Source organism: Poeciliopsis prolifica, unplaced genomic scaffold (genome assembly GCF_027474105.1).
Source record: "Poeciliopsis prolifica strain line A6 unplaced genomic scaffold, Auburn_PproV2 SCAFFOLD082, whole genome shotgun sequence".
Taxonomy (NCBI): Eukaryota; Metazoa; Chordata; class Actinopteri; order Cyprinodontiformes; family Poeciliidae; genus Poeciliopsis; species Poeciliopsis prolifica.
The window spans coordinates 971,419-988,206 of NW_026562457.1; the positions used below are offsets into that span (position 1 = coordinate 971,419).

Genomic DNA, 16,788 nt, shown 5'->3' on the forward strand with positions numbered 1-16,788 from the left:
AAAATTTTTACAAGAAAAGTCCAAATAATGGAAGAACAATAATCAGTGCATCGAGTTTATTATCCAAATTAATTTAGTTTCTATGGGAACGCAGCAACGCTTCGAGTTGTTGACCTGCAGCATTTTCCTCCTGACTGAGCTTTGATCAGTGATCGATTGGTCCTGTCTGGTCAGTTTGACTCTTAAAGGGACATGTTGTCCAGGAATGTAGCACCATTTTGTATAATGATCAGTAACAATGTTACCTTCTATTATATGACTTAAAATGTTCAGTCATATATCAAATATGACTTTGCTTCCTGTTTTAACACCTTGAAATTGGGTGTTGAAATCTCTTTAAGATCTGCTTTTTCTGAAGCTCCGCCTCCAGGAAGTCCTCCAACATAGCACCTCTTTAACCCTTTAATGTTTTCAGCAGCGTTGCTCTGAGCAGCAGCTCCTAAAGAGCTCAGCAGATGTTTGCCAATTGTTGCTGGCTAGTCTGAAGGAGCTGCACCTCGAAGGCGGGGCTAGGTCCACCCAGGCATTTGTCAAACATGAATGAATCAGAACAAAACTGCAGGGAAAAACATGGCAGAGGATGTGATGCTGCTCAAACCGACAGCAGAGAAAAACATTTCTTTTATTATTATCATTATTGTTATTATTATTACTGTTTTTATTATCAAAAACATAATTTCACAACCAGCGATGCTGATAAGAAAAGGTTTAATTAAAGCACAGAAACATGTTAAATTACAACCAAATGAACCGATCCGCTGCAGGTTTCCCTCCAGAACCCAGAGAACCGAGCGGTTCGACACCACCAGGTCCAAATGGTTCCGATTCAGCCCCAGTAAACCCAGAACTGAGCCGGCTTTTATTCTGAAACCAGAGAACACCTGACCAGGTGAGATTCACACAAAAAAACAGGTAGAAAAACCCCCCTGACATCATCAGTGATGTCACTGCAGGGGGCGGGGCTGTTTCAAGGCACTAAGGTCATCAGAACAAGTGAACAGGTGGAAGCTCGTTATCTACTGATCAATAATCAATAAGCAGGAAGTGACAGATCAATAAAAACAATTAAAATTAAGAAAATGAGAGAAAAACAGATTTTAGTTGATCTGTGGAAGTTCAGCACCAGAAACTCACACAGGTTGATCGACTGACGGCCGATCAGGTGATCGCCAGAAGAATAGTCAATCGATCGGTCAATGATGAAGCAACAGATGAGCTGCTGGCTTCATAAATTAGATCGACTCAAAAAACTGATCAGAAATCAAAACTGAGTATGAAAGGAAGACAGGAAGTCAGGTGGAAAAACAGGAAGTGGACAGGAAGTCTAACAGGAAGTGAGGTACAGCAGCACTGAAGTGATTTCTGGAGTCAGCTCTGACCGTTCACCTGTCCAGGTGATCAGCAGCTGTCAATCTGAGACCAAACATCTGGATGGTTTCACCTGGCCAGGTCAAAGGTCGTGTCTGAGCATCGACTAGCCGGACCTCAGCTCAGTTCAGACAGGTGAGGCTTCCTCAGGTGTGACTGGCAGTCAGCTTTAGAGGGGAGGCGGGGCTAAACGTTCATCGGCCCACCCACTGACCAGTCGGCCAATCAGCAGAGGCGTCTCCAACCACACGGGTCAGCGAGTCACAGTGAGACAGCTGTGTGTGCAGGTGTGTGTTATGTGTGCAGCCAGGCGTGCTGCAGGCACTGCGCCGCCGTGGCGCGGCGCTCCGGCTCCATCTCCAGCATGGTGAGCAGGAAGTCGCTGAACTGCGCCGCCTGGTCCAGCGGCCACTCGTACTTCTCCAGCAGAACCTCGAACAGACCCCACGGCTTCAGGTTGGAGATATGCCGCAACTCACCTGGACAGGTACGTCGAGAGAAACAGCCAGTCAGAGAGCCATTCAGGAGCCAATCAGAGAGCCCGGTGGGACCTGTGGGCGGGTCTCACCTCTCCTGGTGAAGTATTCCCTGGAATACCTGCCAGACAAGGCGAAGGGCAGCGGCAGCGGACCCAGCAGCTCCATGATGTGGGCGATATGATCTGCAGACAGGTCACACAACTAAACACACTGAGGAAGTACAGAACCAGAACCCAACCAGAACCCGCCTCGGTACTGCTGCTTTACCTTCGTCTCTGGTGTAATCTTCTCCTGAATGCGGCTCGAACAGGTAATCCCCGGTTGCGAGTTCGAACGCCTGGAGAAGGAAAACAGGTCAGACCTGGTTCTGGACCCAGTTCTGGACCCGGTTCTGGACCCAGTTAATGATTTGTGCCTTTTTGGGAAGGTTAGCCAGGATTTGCCACTGAAATGTAACATCAGAACCTCTGAAATGTTTGGAACTGATCATTCCCCTAGTTTACCAGCAGGGGGAGCCTTTTTATGTGAAACCTGCAATATTCTGAGGAGTTTACAGAAATCCAACAGAAAGTTTCTGAAAGTTATTGATCGTGTGTGTGTCTGTGTGTGTGTGTCTGTGTGTGTGTGTGTCTGTGTGTGTCTGTGTGTGTGTGTGTGTCTGTGTGTGTGTGTGTCTGTGTGTGTGTGTGTGTGTCTGTGTGTGTGTGTGTCTGTGTGTGTGTGTGTGTGCGTGCACCATGCAGGCGGTGCTCCAGATGTCTGCTGGTGGCCCGTACTCCGCTCCGATCAGAACCTCCAGGGCCCGGTACTGCCTGGTCTGGATGTCCTCGGTGAAGTGTTTGTGCTGCTCGGACACAGTGAGGGAGAGAAGGAGGCGTCTGATTGGTCGGAGCTGCACAGGAGGATGAGGAGAGGATGAAGATGTCTCACCACCCAGCAGGCGTTCCCCAGGTCGGCGATCTTCACTCGGAGGCGGTCGGCGTTCTGCGGGTCCAGAGGGTTCAGGACGAAGTCCGACGAACTGAATCCTGCCGACAAGAGAACAACTTCACTGGGATTGGTCACAAACTCAGCCAATCACCTGCTGGTGAGTCAGCATCATTACACCGTCTGATGCCGACACCGACCAACCAAACAGGCAGAAAACGATCCAATCGATGCGATCAATCGGATCGATGCGATCGATGCGATCGATCCGATCGATGTTCTGCTTCAGACTCCAAAAGACGAACAGAGAGACAACAGAAAACGTAACTTTCATTTATCAACGTTTATTTCACCAGAAAATCCTTTTGAGATTAAAAATCAACTACAAGAAAATCCTGGCCGGGATATTTTTTCACATTTCAAGAATAAACTAAATAACTTTATGAGTATAAAATATTAGAGAAAAAGTTGTACGACAATAAAATGACATAAGAACAGTCATAGTGTAATAAAAATAAAGTTACACTATAAAGTCTAAATATTACAGAAGAAAGAAACAGAATCCTCCATAAAAATGATCAAAACAATTAATTTGACAAACCGAATTAAAGCAACTTGTTCTAATTCTCTGACTTTCTTCTGTTAATATCAGAACTTTATTCTCAATAAAAAATCTTAATGTGGCTCCAAACGATCTGCAGGACATTAACGTCCAACAGAAAGTCTCACCGTCTCGTCCGCTGGAGCATCCCGACTGGGTGGAGAGCGCCGACTCAGAGGTCGCCGACATCACCGAGCTGGAGAGCCCTGATAGGCCGGAGGCGGGGCTGGAGAAGCGTCCGGGGGCGGGGTCACTGAACCTGTCGTCCAACCAGGAGCTGCTGGACTCTGGGCTTGGCTTGTGATTGGCTGTGGAGCAGAAAGTGTTGCCGTTGACGACCACAGACCCTGAGAATGAAGAAACATTTCTGCTGTGTTTTAGTTTAACGAGAGAACATTCATGTTTCCACGCATCGCAGCAGGAAGGAGGAGAGTCGCCAACAAGACAACGCAACAATTCACTGGAGATTCAGGGAACTGACAAAATCTGATAGATCTGCTAGTAAAAACGTTCACAGATCTTCTCCGTCCGTCTTCATACTCTGGATCAAAGGGTGAACAAACACCTAGCGCTAATGCTAAGCTAGCCACCCTTAAACACACCCAGACAAACCAAGTAACCCAAGACGTTCCCTACAGGTCAGAGTAACTCAGTCTGGCTGGAGGCGATTTCTTCCCTCACTGTTGGCTCAGTATGACGGATTGACTGACTTCAACTGAATGCATCATGTGACCAAAATGTTTCCTTTGAGGTGAAAAATGGGACCTGGAACCATCAGCTGACCTGGACAACTCCTGGTTTAAACACCTTTAAACAGCTTGCTAGAATGAATGAATGAATGAATTCATTGAATCAACAATCAGAATGAAATAAACCATAAAGTCCAACAGCCAGGTTTTACTCACAGGTCGGGTCGGCATCGTCAGGCTGCTGTAGACCTTCCTCCTCATCCATCCTCTGGAAACACAGAGAAGCGCTCATGTTCATCTGACTGGCTGCTGCTGCATCACCGACGCCGCGGGCCAGTTTCTGACTGGCCCGCGGCGGTTCATACAGGTGTACTGTTGCACACCTGTATGAACAGGTACAACAGGTGTACCTGTATATCCATGAGCCTTTCGTCCAGGAGCTTCTGTTGACGCTTTGCCTTCCTTTTCAACTTTTTCTTCTTGTTTTTTGACAACTTCCCCATCTGCGCGCGCACACACACACACACACACACACACACACACAGAGGTTAAGGCAGGCAGGAGCAAGTCTAGTTTATCTGAAACTGTCGATAACTTTCTGCCTCAGGAAGAGGGCGTGGTCATGGGGGCGGAGCTAAGCAGGTCATGTGATACCTGGGACTTAAGGTGACATTTCTAAGTATGTAATTTCTCTGACAGCCACTAGGTGATGCTATAACAGCTGCCTGCCTGATGTCACTGTGGCCACGCCCACTTTAACAAAAATAGTTTTTACAAACATCCACCAAAACCCAACTGGAATCGAAATCATGAAACCTTTATGTCCACTAAAATGTATTGATTTATCAACATGAGATAACCAATCAGAACACAGCAGAGGTCACACCTGGGCACTCACCTCTTCATCCCTGGGAGCCGTGCTAACTAGAGACACACAGATGGAAGGAAATCATCAGGGAGGAAAGACAGAAACAGAAAGAAGAAAAGGTTCAGTTAGAAGAAGCAGGTGAAGGAAAGACAGGAAACCACAGGAAGCCAGATCAACCACAACCCACAGGTCCGACTTACTGGTCCCAGTAATTATGCTGACAGGCAGGCTGGGAGAAGTTCTGAACTTTAAAATACATCTGCAGCACCTTCTGACCAATCAGCTGGTGGCCCTCACCTGATGACCCTGAAGGGGGCGGGGCTCCAGCTCTCTGCCAGATGGTGGCCTCAGCCGCCAATCTTCTGACGTAGACGTCGTCAACAACCAGGAGGATGTTCTCCGGCTTGATGTCTGTGTGAATAATTTTACACTTGGTGTGAAGGTAGTCGAGTCCCTGCAGCACCTGCAGACACACAACCGAGTTTGGGTCAGAACCACCGAGTGGCTGCAGGTCAATCAGCCGGAGTACGATGTAGTCAAGGTGCCCTAATCACCATGTCGGAGTTAAGGCCTCCACATACCAGGGCCTACAAGGAGGTCCTGCGTACTTGAGGCGAACACAAAGCTACTAAAGGGAGCTTAGAACTCAACAAACGCTCTAGTATCCATTTGGATTGTGGGAATTCAAGGATTATTCATGAGAAATGTAAGCAGTAGATGCCCTAGAAAATGAAATCTGAGCCGTTTGCAGACGGAGTGTGCAGAGTTTGAATAGTAGAATGTGGCAGCCTTTTGGGTGGATGTTACCAACAGAGTTAACCATGGAAGTATCCTTAGAAAGCATATGGTTCTAAAAATATAACCGATAACCGTATAACCATATTGGCTTTGTCCTAGTTAAGGCAGAACCATGAAGTATTGACCCTTTGAAACAAGTCAATAAAGTAAAACCCAAGAACACTTTGCTAAACGTTCGTGGCGGTGGTACCTGTCGGATGATAGTCTTGACACAGACCAGAGGAATTCCCATATAGTTTGATTTAATGATCCATTTTAATAACTGATGACCTAGAACCTCCAGAACCATACAGACATCTGAGAGAGGCTGAGGAAACTACTGAGACAGGTGGACAACAGGTGGACAACAGGTGGACAACAAGTGGACGCAGTCTGGGACCGAAGGACAGCTCATGGTCAAGGATACGAACTCCATTGATTCCAGAGATCTTGAAGTCATCAATGAGTTGGACGATGGTTTCTCTGTACGAGTCAGATGGGTCGCTGTCCCTCACCTGGAGAGAGACAGGTTAGCTGAGCACGTCAGTAGCCGCTGGTGGTAGAGATCAGGACAGCGATACTCACACATCGCAGCAGTTTGATTTCATCCAAAGCCGTCTCGGTGTAATGAGGAGCGCTCTTCACCACCTTCATGGCCACAAAGCGCTTCTTCCTGAAGAAGACATACCTTGAAAGTCTGAAAGAAGTCCATCTGAGAAAACATGTTTTTCAAACACAAGTCTCTACTGACTGTAGGTCCCAGCAGAGCCACACTGTGGAAAAGTGTCCCCAGCCCAGTTTCCTGACCACATGGTAGCGGCCGTTGAACAGGTCTCCGATCTTTACAGGGTAGTACCCACCTGGAGAATCAGAGACCACAAAGTGAGACTTGTCTCCAGGTACAGGGCAATCCACAAATACCTGATAGTGACAACATCAACAACACTGACTGACTAAGTGTGTTAGCAATGACTAACCTACTGAATGCTCTCAGTCACCTCTCAACCCATTCCTCTAAATGGTTTGGTTAGATGGACAGATACATGGATGGCCCTGGTGGTTCCAAACTTCTTCTATTCCAAATTATGGAGACCACTGTGCTTTTCAAAGCATTCATTGTTGCCAAAATGTTTTTTGTCCTGCATCCATCATCCTTTTCTGGAATTTGTTCCTTGAACTAATCCAATCCTTGTGGTCTGCAGACCTTTACTTTGACTTCGCTTCTTGCCTTCTGCCCTGACGTAGACTATCACCTTTATGGACACATGACTTCCATTTTTAAATTATGCTCAGTGGAGGGCACCCATTTACCTTGGGTGCCCTCCAATCAAAGTGTCTAATGATTGAGACCAGGGATGGGCAACTCAAGTCCTCAAGGGCTAGTGTCCTACAACTTTTACATGTGTCCCTGTCTAACAATCAAAACTTTAACCAAACTAAATGATAACATTTACATGTAGCATGTTGAATCACCTCCTTAGTATGCAGTCAACTTTTCCAGAGTCCTGCTAACGACCTGATCATTTGGCTCTGGTGTGGTCCTCAAGCTCTAGAGTTGCCCACTCCTGGTCTAGAAGATACGGGACTGGCTTGTTTTATCTCAAGCTATCTTAGTAGCATTTTCATACCCAGAGATTTCAACCATCTCTCTCTCCTCCGTACTACCAACGTTTTGGGAATCCATGAAGGTCTCTGCAAAAGCTGCTTGAGGCAGGATTGTAATCTACTCTTGGTACTCTATTGGCAACCTGTCCAAGGTGGAACCTGCCAGGAAGTGATCCCCCACAGGGTAAAGAACAGTTAAAAGAACAAGAACATGTTCTGTTTGTGTTGTTTGAATGGATGAAGTCGGTTAAAAGGGACAGTGTACGTCTGACTGGCTGCTAGCTTTAAAATTCCAACAAGCTGTCAGTGATGTGACATCTATCTACTACAAGTCAGGGAAGTATAACTGATAACTTCTCACAGATTTAAACAAACCCTTCAGAGAGGGACATGGCTCCACTGTCCTTCAACTTGTGAGGCAAAAATGTTTGCAGCATCTTGAAGTTGATGTCATGTAGCCATTTTGTGTATAGGTGAGAAGATGGTCACGTGTCAGAGGTAAACCTGAGGGTTTAGTCAACTCACCTTTACAATAATCTGAAGGGTCTTCCTGCTCTTCATCATCAGACCCAAGCAAGTGGGCTGGGGGAGGAGTTAACTCTACAGGAGGCGGGCTCTGATGTGGCGGGGGCATAGCCAGATGAGATGGGGCAGATGATGTCGTGGCAGGAAAGCTGAATGGAGAATCCAGAGAGCACAGGAGAGAGGAGGAGGAGCACAGAGGCTGGGAGGAGGCACTGGAAGTAAAGGTCATCGAGGTCAGGAGGAAGGGGTCGGAGTGGGTGGGGCTTAGCATACTAGTCGGAGCTTTCACAGGGTTTTGTGCAAATACTGCAGAAGTCTCAGAGGTAACGCCTTGAGGTGAGGTTGGAGGTGGTTGGAAGAACTCAGTAAAACCATGTGCTGAGGCATTCTGGGTAACGTTAACATCTGGTGGTGACTTGCCGAGACTTTGGCCAAAGCTTTCTAATGCAGAAGAAGATGATTGGCTGGGACACTGGGAGTTGTTGAGAGTAACTTCAGGGGCCATTATAGTTTCTACAGGTTCTGGAGTGAATATTGCTCTCTGGTTTATGCTCTGGGGATGCAGTGCCTGGATTATCTGCTGGGCGCTCTGAGGAGGAAGTGGTTGAGTAATCCGGTTTGGACTGTGGGAACTTGCTGACTGTGCTGAATGCTGGGGACTCTGGGGACCAGGTGACTGGGTGGTCTGGTGAGGGCTGGGAACGCGGTAAATGGTGAAGACACTGGGAACGCTTTGACTGGGTGTTGAGGTTCAGGGGTCCAGGTGAATGATGGGGACTCTGGGGAAAAGGTGACTGTGTGTTCTGGTGGGGACTTTCAGGATGTGGTGACTGGACTCTCTGATGGGGACTCTGGGGATGGGGTGATTGGTTTATGTGGTGGGGGCTCTGGGGAACAGGTGACTGGGTGATCTGGTTTGGAATCCGGGACATCAGCGCCTGCTGGGGACCTTGAAGGCAAGGTGTCTGGATGGATCTCTCGGGGGAAAATGTGCCAGGCTCTGGAGCCTCTGGACCTTCCTCATCGGTGCCGTTTGTAGGACCTTTTGGGGGGAGCTGGTCTTTTTGAGTGTCATTCTGTAATGGCATTTGGAGGGGAGTACCATCAGTCTTTAGAAAATCACTGCCCTCTTCAGGCCTGAAAAGGGAATTAAGGGTGGAAAACAATTTCAGAATGCAACATTTGGAAAGGAAAATACAAATTTGATCCAGTTTATTCACAATAAAACAATGATACAATAAAAACGACTTTCAGTTTTAATCCAATTAGTCGTCTTTGTGTTTGGATTTATGTAGAAGATTTCTATACGAATCCAATTCAACCTCAAGGATTGATGCAGCTGCGCCGCGGGATCATATCCCAGTCTCCTACATCTCTCTGCCCGGCCGTCTGACGATATGATACCTGGAGGTTTCAACCACACGTCTCTCCTCTGTTGTATCAATAAACTGGATACACATACAACTCCTTTGCAAGATCTGCTTTAGGCAGGATCGTAATCTGGTCTTTGCTCTACCTTAAAACCCTTTCTTTAGGGTTCTGCCAATAAAGAAAGAGCAGTGGCGATGTTCTCTCTGCTAACTGTAGAAGATCATGCTACTGGAAGCTGCTAACCGCCACACTGAGCGCGCTCAGTCCGGTCCGTCACGGGAATGTCTGGGATGATGTGCAGGGACGCAGTACCGGTCCTGACGGTGTCCATGAGTTCTGACTGATCAGTGTAAACTAAAAACAGATGGTGATGATGTCACGGCGTCTGCAGCTCGTGTGTCGGCCCCAGTGAGCGCGCTCAGGCTATTTCGGTGCTGCTGATGCCACGCTTGGACATGTCACATGGAGCTGCTGCACGCCGGCTCAGGATCCAACTTCTATTTGTGGTTCAATGAGCCTGCGGGTCAGCGGACCTGCGTCTGTCAGTGTGTGGTTCCGGTGAGCTGACCCGGTTCTGTCGGACTGACACCAGGAAAGAAATGATTCAGACCCAGAGCATGGCGGGCTTCGACTGCGGATCCACCTTCAGTCGCTCTGATCTGCAGACTCCTCCCCCTGATAAGCCCCTCCCTCTGCAGCTACATCACTTCCTGCTGAGCCACGCCCCTCAGTGTTGATGTTTGTGTATCTGGGTTCCTACCGGTCAGCTCGGACTCTCCGGTGTTTCTTGCCTCGCCGCCGTTTCTTGCCTGTGGGGGCGGAGCTTCCGACAGCCGCTGAGAAAAACAACAAACAGTCAGAGTCCCATCTCACATCACCAGAACCAGAACCGGAACCGGGTGACGTCAGGTTCTGGATAGAACTTAACGGTCCAATGGCAGACTCAAACATTTCATCAGATAAGATGAAGGGATCAAACCACCGAGTGACTCCGTCATGGCCGTGACGTCACAGTTTATCCAGAAACACGGAGCGCAGCTTGGGTCCAAAACGAAGATACATTCAGGATTAAAGGAACCGGAACCGCTGAGGTTCAGCCTGGTACTCTATCGGGTCCAACAGAACATTCCTTCATCATTTCTTACAGGAAGCTGTTACATTATTTGGACCTCCACATTCTGCTGAGCAGAACCTGGCCTGGTTCTGACCAGCAAGAACCTGGTCTGGTTCTGATCAGCAAGAACCTGGCCTGGTTCTGACCAGCAAGAACCTGGCCTGGTTCTGATCAGCAAGAACCTGGCCTGGTTCTGACCAGCAAGAACCTGGCCTGGTTCTGATCATGAAGGACCTCAGAGAAGCAGCTCGGAACCAGAACATTTTGAAATCCAGAATCTGAGCATCTCTGGACCACCTGATCCGAACCGACAGAAATAAAGTAAAACTGTTTTTAATGGAGTTCCGGAACCAGCTGGACCCGGAACCGTCCCGGACACAGCAGAATCGGGTCAGGCCTCCTTTACCTATCAGCATGTCCGGTTCCGGTCTTCCAGCCGAGCCGGCTCCCAGACAGAACCTGTCCGAGCAGCAGCAGAACCTGGGTCTGAAACGCGGAGCGGGTCCGGACGGGACCGGACCGCGGCCTGGCGGTCAGCAGACGGTTCGGCTCCGTTAGCTCCGTTAGCTCTCCTGCTGGTTCCGGATCTGACTTCGGGTGTCTGGACCGGCTGGATCCCGGTTCTGTTTCGGCTTTGGGACCGGGTCCGCTCCGTTAAACAGACTGTGCAGCACGTGCCGGTTCGGTTCTGCCCTGAACGAACCCAACAGCTGCTCCGTTTGACACCGGACACCCGGCTCTGCGCATGCGCACTGACCTGACAGGCTGAACCGAGCAGGGCCGGATGTGGAGGATGTGGGACCGAGGGTCAGTCTGTCCTGACAGGAAGTGAGATCAGAGAAAACAGGAAGGCTGTCTGGAAATCTCCTCAAAGTTCCCAGTGACGTCACCTTCCTGTTAGTGGAAATATGATCCATAAAGGTTTCATCCCATCCAGAACCAAGAACCTGAAAGGATGATTCTTCATCCAGATATTTCCCAACCCAACCAGCAGATGGAGCCGGTTCTGTCACTTCCATGAAAACGGAGCTGGTGTTTATTGGTTCCGAAGGGACAATCCAAACCAAAGAGAACCTGAAACTAGTTCTGAGATTCAGAGCGCCATTCGTAAAATTACAGTCAAATATTAACAGCAACAATTTGGATTATTTAAACTGTAAAAAGAGAAAAAAATGTGAGATCAACTTATATTTTCATCACGTTATTCATTCATGAATAAATGAATTAATAAACATACTAAATATGTAACTTAAACATATAATTAGCAAGTTAAATATATATTTTAAAACTAAGTGTTTAATTCAAAGGTAAATATTTAGTTTCTAAACTAGATACTTAGATTATTTACCTTACTAATTAAGCTACACATGTAGAAAATATGAAGTGGACTGGGCCCGGGGCCCCCGACAGCGTGAGCAAAGAACCGGCTCTGGTAGCGGAACGAATAAAAGAAAAGAAACAATTATTAAAATTAGAACTTTATTTTTATGATACAAACTGGTTGACCTGTGGCCCTTCACAATAAAAGCACATTTGTCATCTGAGATAGACTCATCTTCATCGTGGTCTTCCTCACAGATATTTACAGGCACATTTACACAGAGCTACCCCCCTCCCTTTCCCCCTCCCCCAAATGACTGTATTCAGTAGAAAACAGCTCCACCAATCAGAGCTCAGCTTCAGTCTGCACACTCATTACGTCACTAGTGGAACGTAAACATCGAAAGATATGAAAAAGAAGAAAGCACCATCATCATTATCATCATCATGCAGAAGCTACTGTGAGTAAAGAACTACAACTACGGGTCAAACACAGGCCCAAAAGACACAAACAGCAAAACATGGAGAACAAAGGTCAGCAGCAGAAGAAAAATTATCAGCTGGACCCGGTTCTGGTCCGGTTCAACACCTGGACCAGCATCAGTCTGTCTGCTTGGTCCAGCCCGTCCATCAGTCCAGGAAGGTTCTGGAGGTTCTGATGGTACTCCAGGATCCATATAGATTCTGATAGTTCTGTTCTCAGCCAGATGGACCAGTTAAACCAGTTAAACCAGCTAGACGCTGCAGTTAGGTTCACTTCCTGCTAAAGGAGCAGTTCATTTTATCTTCCCATCATGCACTGGGACGCGTTAGGTTGCCCCCTAGCTGCAGAGCGAAGGCACAGCGGGGATAAATAATTATAAATAGTCTATACAACACAATAAGTTAGTAACTCAGATTGTTCTCAATGATTAATATGCAGCGTCGTTATTTGAGAAGAACCTGCTGCAGCTAACAGGAAGGGCGACGGGCCGCTGTCAGCCTCAGACCTTATATGGAAACAGGACCATTGCACTCGAGAAGAAGAGCGCTATATTATCCCTGTTTTTTCTTTGTGATATATTTTCAGCTTTAGGAAGGATTTTCACTCTCAGTTTGTGTTTGATCTTCTCTCTTTTATTTACAGTTTTAACAGATTCTGTCACTTCCTGTGTTCTTCTAAATCTGCTCCTCAGTCGCATCTTTTCAGGCCTGATCTGCCTCTAATCATCAGTTTGACCCTCTGAGCTCATGAAGACGTCACTGTTTCCCTCTGGTGCCTAAGAACATTGATTAGAAGTTATTTATTAAAAGTGCAATAATTATTCTTAATTAAATAACATTTATCTATAACATGCAAAGTGTTTTACTTGATGCACAAATTGTTGATATTGTGATTCAATGGATTTGTTTTATTTTATTGTTTTAGAGTGTAAAGAAATTTCCACCATAATTGATTAGTTTCTTTTAGTTTACTCTATATGTCAGACTCTACCAACACATTAAATCTCAGAATAACATGAATGGCACAGAAAAAGCAAAAAAATTGATTTTTTACATGCATTTGTTTTAAAACTCTGATTGTAACAACCAGATTTGTTCATTCTTCTATGAATCTAATTATTTTTTCTGATTGACTTTTGCTCAATTAAGTTTCTTATGCATACATTGTAAATGGTTTTATTATATTTTATTATGTTGCTTTTCATGTCTGCTTATTTCTTTTATTCCTCCTACAAATGATGGAGATATATAAATGTTATTCATAATGTATAAAGATCTTGTTTATGTCATTTAATTAGCTCTACATCATAAAGAAAATAAAAAGTATGGTGTCTTATTAGAGTATTTATATTTTATGGTGCTAATAATGCTAGAAATAACACTAAATAATAAAGACTCATTTAGTAATGTAGTGATATTAGTTGTGTTACCACCCCACGCCACTAGAGGCAGCATCAGGCCTGAAAAGATGCAACTGAGGAGCAAATTTAGAAGAACACAGGAAGCTACAGAATCTGTTAAAACTGTAAATAAAATTCTTCCTAAAGGTGAAAATATATCACAAAGAAAATAAAAACATGGATAATATAGGAAATAGCGCCCCCTTCACTTCCGGAGTGCAATGCTTCCAGCGGTCCATCCCGCCCCTTCCTGTTGCTGCAGCCAGGTGGAGCTGCACTGAGGAGCAGCGCAGTGCGCCAACATCCAGACAGGTTTTTCTTCTCACCGCTGCAGTTCGACCTGAGGTCCGAGTCCAGAACCTCAGCAGAACCGGGTCAGATGAAAACACTCCCTGATTCAGATTATTGCGTTCAGAAACGCCCAGCAGCAGCAGAACTTCTGGTTCTGGCTGTTCAGAGTCCCATCCGCTGGTTTCAGTAGAAAAACATAGAAAACAGCAGGTTTCATGTCAGAACCAATACAAACGCTGAAGAAACTATTGAAGTTGTGCTTTTAGACTCAGACAGCAAAGAACTCTGGGAATTGTAGTGCAAGGCAGCAGGCGGCGATGGTGTTCCCTGATTGGTCGGATTGTCGTGAGATGGCGGCCGCCGCCGTGTGAGGGAACCGGAAGACCGATTATGAAAGACTGGGCGTCCCCCACGCAGACAGACAGGCAGCAGCCATCCAATCAGCTTCGCTGTCTCTCCTCTTCCTCAGAACTCGCAGGTCAGAGGTCAGTGACTTTGTTCTCCACCAGGGCGGCGACCTGCTGCAGCCGATACGCCAGCTGCATCTTCTGACCCGACGTGTCCTCCTCCAGGGACATGATGACCTGGAGACAGGGAAGACAGAGGAACATGTTTGTAGCTGTGCAGGTCAGAGGTCACAAGACGTGAGGGGGCGGAGTTACCTGGTCGTAATATTTGTTGATGTATTTATAGAGTTCATGAAGAGCAACGAGGCTGTTCATCTCTGAGGCGAAGCTCTGCAGGGAGACAGGAGGGGTGAGACAGGAGGACAGACAGGGAGACAGGAGGTTCTGGTTCTGTTTACCCCGGACAGCTCCGTCAGAGTGGAGTTCATCTCCTGGTAGCATCCTGACGCGGCGCTGCGGATGTCACTGTAGTACCTGAAGACAGAGAGAGAGGAGCTGAGCAGAACCAGGCTGGACTGGAACCAGAACCAGAACCAGACTGGACCGCAACCAGAACCAGAACCAGACTGGACCGCAACCAGAACCAGAACCAGCAGCGGCTGTCTCACCGCTCCACCAGCTGCTTGTAGCGTGGGATCTCTCTGGCATAAAGCAGCTTGTTGACCGGAGAGTCCTGATTGGACAGAAAGACAATGTGATGTCACATATGGGGGGACAGAGCAGAAGAACAGCGGCGGGGCGGAGGGTCCTACCCGTCCCACTTTGTGTTCGGAGGTGGTGCAGGAGTCGATGAAGGTCTGGGCAATGACGGAGAGGACGGCGTCGATGCTGTCCGTCACCTGGACGTCCAGGACGAACTGCGGGTTCTTCAGGATGTTGACCCAGAACCTCAGAGGGAGACTGGAGACGGACGGGTCAGAGAGACGGGTCAGAGAGACGGGTCAGAGAGACGGGTCAGAGAGACGGGTCAGAGAGACGGAAGGAGGAGCCCAGCAGGTCTCACCTGTTTGTCTTCCAGATGTGGACGGTCTCGGGGTCGTCGATCCCGTGTTTCTCTGCCATGTCGTCCAGGAAGTCGAAGAAAAACCGGACAGCAATGGGAGGAGGACGCTTGGTGCTGAGGATGGCCACAAAGACATCATCCACAAACTTCTGCAGCGTCCCCTGCAGAGACACGGACACCGTCCATCAGCCACTACCCACTGTCTGTGTGTGTGTGGGTGTGTGTGTGTGGGTGTGTGTGTGTGGGTGTGTGTGTGTGTGTATGTGTGTGTGTGTGTGCGTGTGTGGGTGTGGGTGTGTGTGTGTGTGTAGGTGTGTGTGTGTGTGTGTGTGTGTGTGTGTGTGTGTGTGTGTGTGTATGCGTGTGTGTGTGTGTATGCGTGTGTGTGTGTGTGTGTGCGTGTGTGTGTGTGCGTGTGTGTGTGTGTGTGTGTGCGTTCGTGTGTCTGTGTGTGTATGTGCGTGTGTGTGTGTATGTGCGTGTGTGTGTGTGTGTGTGTGTATGTGTGTGTGTGTGTGTGTGTGTGTGCGTGCGCGTGGGTGTGGGTGTGTGTGTGTGTGTGTGTAGGTGTGTGTGTGTGTGCGTGCGCGTGGGTGTGTGTGTGTGTGTGGGTGTGTGTGTGTGTATGTGCGTGTGTGTGTGTATGTGTGTGTGTGTGTGTGTGTGTGTCTGTGTGTGTGTGCGTGTTTGCTACCTTCATGGACAGCAGTCTGGTCAGGTAAATCTCAGGAATAGCCTTGGCTCTCTCCCGTTCCCTCATGCTGCTCTTCCGATGTTTTGGGATCTCTGCATCTTCGCTGCTCTTCACCAGGTGCCACAGACGCAGACCCTCCTCTTCCTCACCTTCCAGCATTGGTGTTTCTATGGGAACAACAGACACCGTCAGTCATCCTGAGAAGAAGATCTTGTTTGTCGCCATGGACCAATTTGGTCTTCAATGTTTCTGAAGACGTTCCAGGAAGTTCTGTTCACTGTCCGCCTGTTTCCTTCTGCCTGTTCTACACTCCAGGTTGTTGTCAACGCTTGTCTTACTCTACGGTTTGGATTGTGCTCAACGCTTCGGGTTGTCCACAGTCTTCCTGTGTGATTCTGGTGGCTGAGGTGTGTTGGTTCTTACTCTCTCCGGTCTGAAACACCTGGTTGACCCCTGTACTGAGAAATCGAGGGATCAGGGCGACTGTGGCGCCATCTGGAACCTGAGGAACGGAGAATGTGACGTAAAGAATGAGCAGCAGTGAGACGGGAAGGTGGAGACTCGCTGTGATTGGTCGGTTCGCACCTTGTAATGCTGCAGGGTGTTGAGCCTTTTCCAGCGACCTTGAACCACCGCTGTGACATCATCGTCTGACAGAGTCAGGTGACCTGCCTGACCTGAACGCCACTCTGCAGACAAACGCACACAGGTGAGACCCGGCTGCCTGTCAGACCAAGGAGAGGTGAGACAGGTGAGGAGGTCTAGAGCGTACCCAGGTCCAGACTGTCAGCTGCTGGTCTCTGAGAGAACGGAGCTCCTCTGTAGACCTGATCCAGGATCTTATCTTTCACCTGGACTCAAAAGCA

At 47.9% G+C, this 16,788-nt stretch overlaps 1 protein-coding gene and 1 pseudogene across 1 annotated transcript; both read right to left on the minus strand.

Moving 5' to 3' along the window:
• Positions 1-916: 916 nt before the first annotated feature.
• LOC129352975 (SRSF protein kinase 3-like) lies at positions 917-11,185 on the minus strand. Its single transcript, XM_055022182.1, has 17 exons — positions 10,731-11,185; positions 9,971-10,046; positions 7,840-8,976; positions 6,461-6,569; positions 6,295-6,382; positions 6,137-6,224; positions 5,921-6,027; positions 5,230-5,395; positions 4,963-4,988; positions 4,475-4,567; positions 4,281-4,332; positions 3,504-3,722; positions 2,778-2,875; positions 2,584-2,691; positions 2,115-2,184; positions 1,937-2,029; positions 917-1,847 (listed from the first exon to the last, which is right to left on the minus strand). The coding sequence occupies exons 3-17, from the start codon at positions 8,342-8,344 to the stop codon at positions 1,663-1,665; spliced, it is 2,007 nt and encodes a 668-aa protein (XP_054878157.1). The 5' UTR covers positions 8,345-8,976; positions 9,971-10,046; positions 10,731-11,185; the 3' UTR covers positions 917-1,662.
• Positions 11,186-12,706: 1,521 nt separating this feature from the next.
• Positions 12,707-16,788, minus strand: part of LOC129352923 (plexin-B1-like) — a 46,830-nt pseudogene continuing 42,748 nt past the window's right edge.

Excerpts from the sequence above, each read along its gene's own strand:
- LOC129352975 (XM_055022182.1), bottom strand. The coding sequence starts at position 8,344 with ATGGCCCCTGAAGTTACTCTCAACAACTCCCAGTGTCCCAGCCAATCA. Across the intron at positions 2,692-2,777 it reads TGGGGAACGCCTGCTGGGTG|CACAAACACTTCACCGAGGA; the intron begins GTGAGACATCTT and ends GTGTCCGAGCAG. Across the intron at positions 2,185-2,583 it reads TCTGGAGCACCGCCTGCATG|GCGTTCGAACTCGCAACCGG; the intron begins GTGCACGCACAC and ends TTCCTTCTCCAG.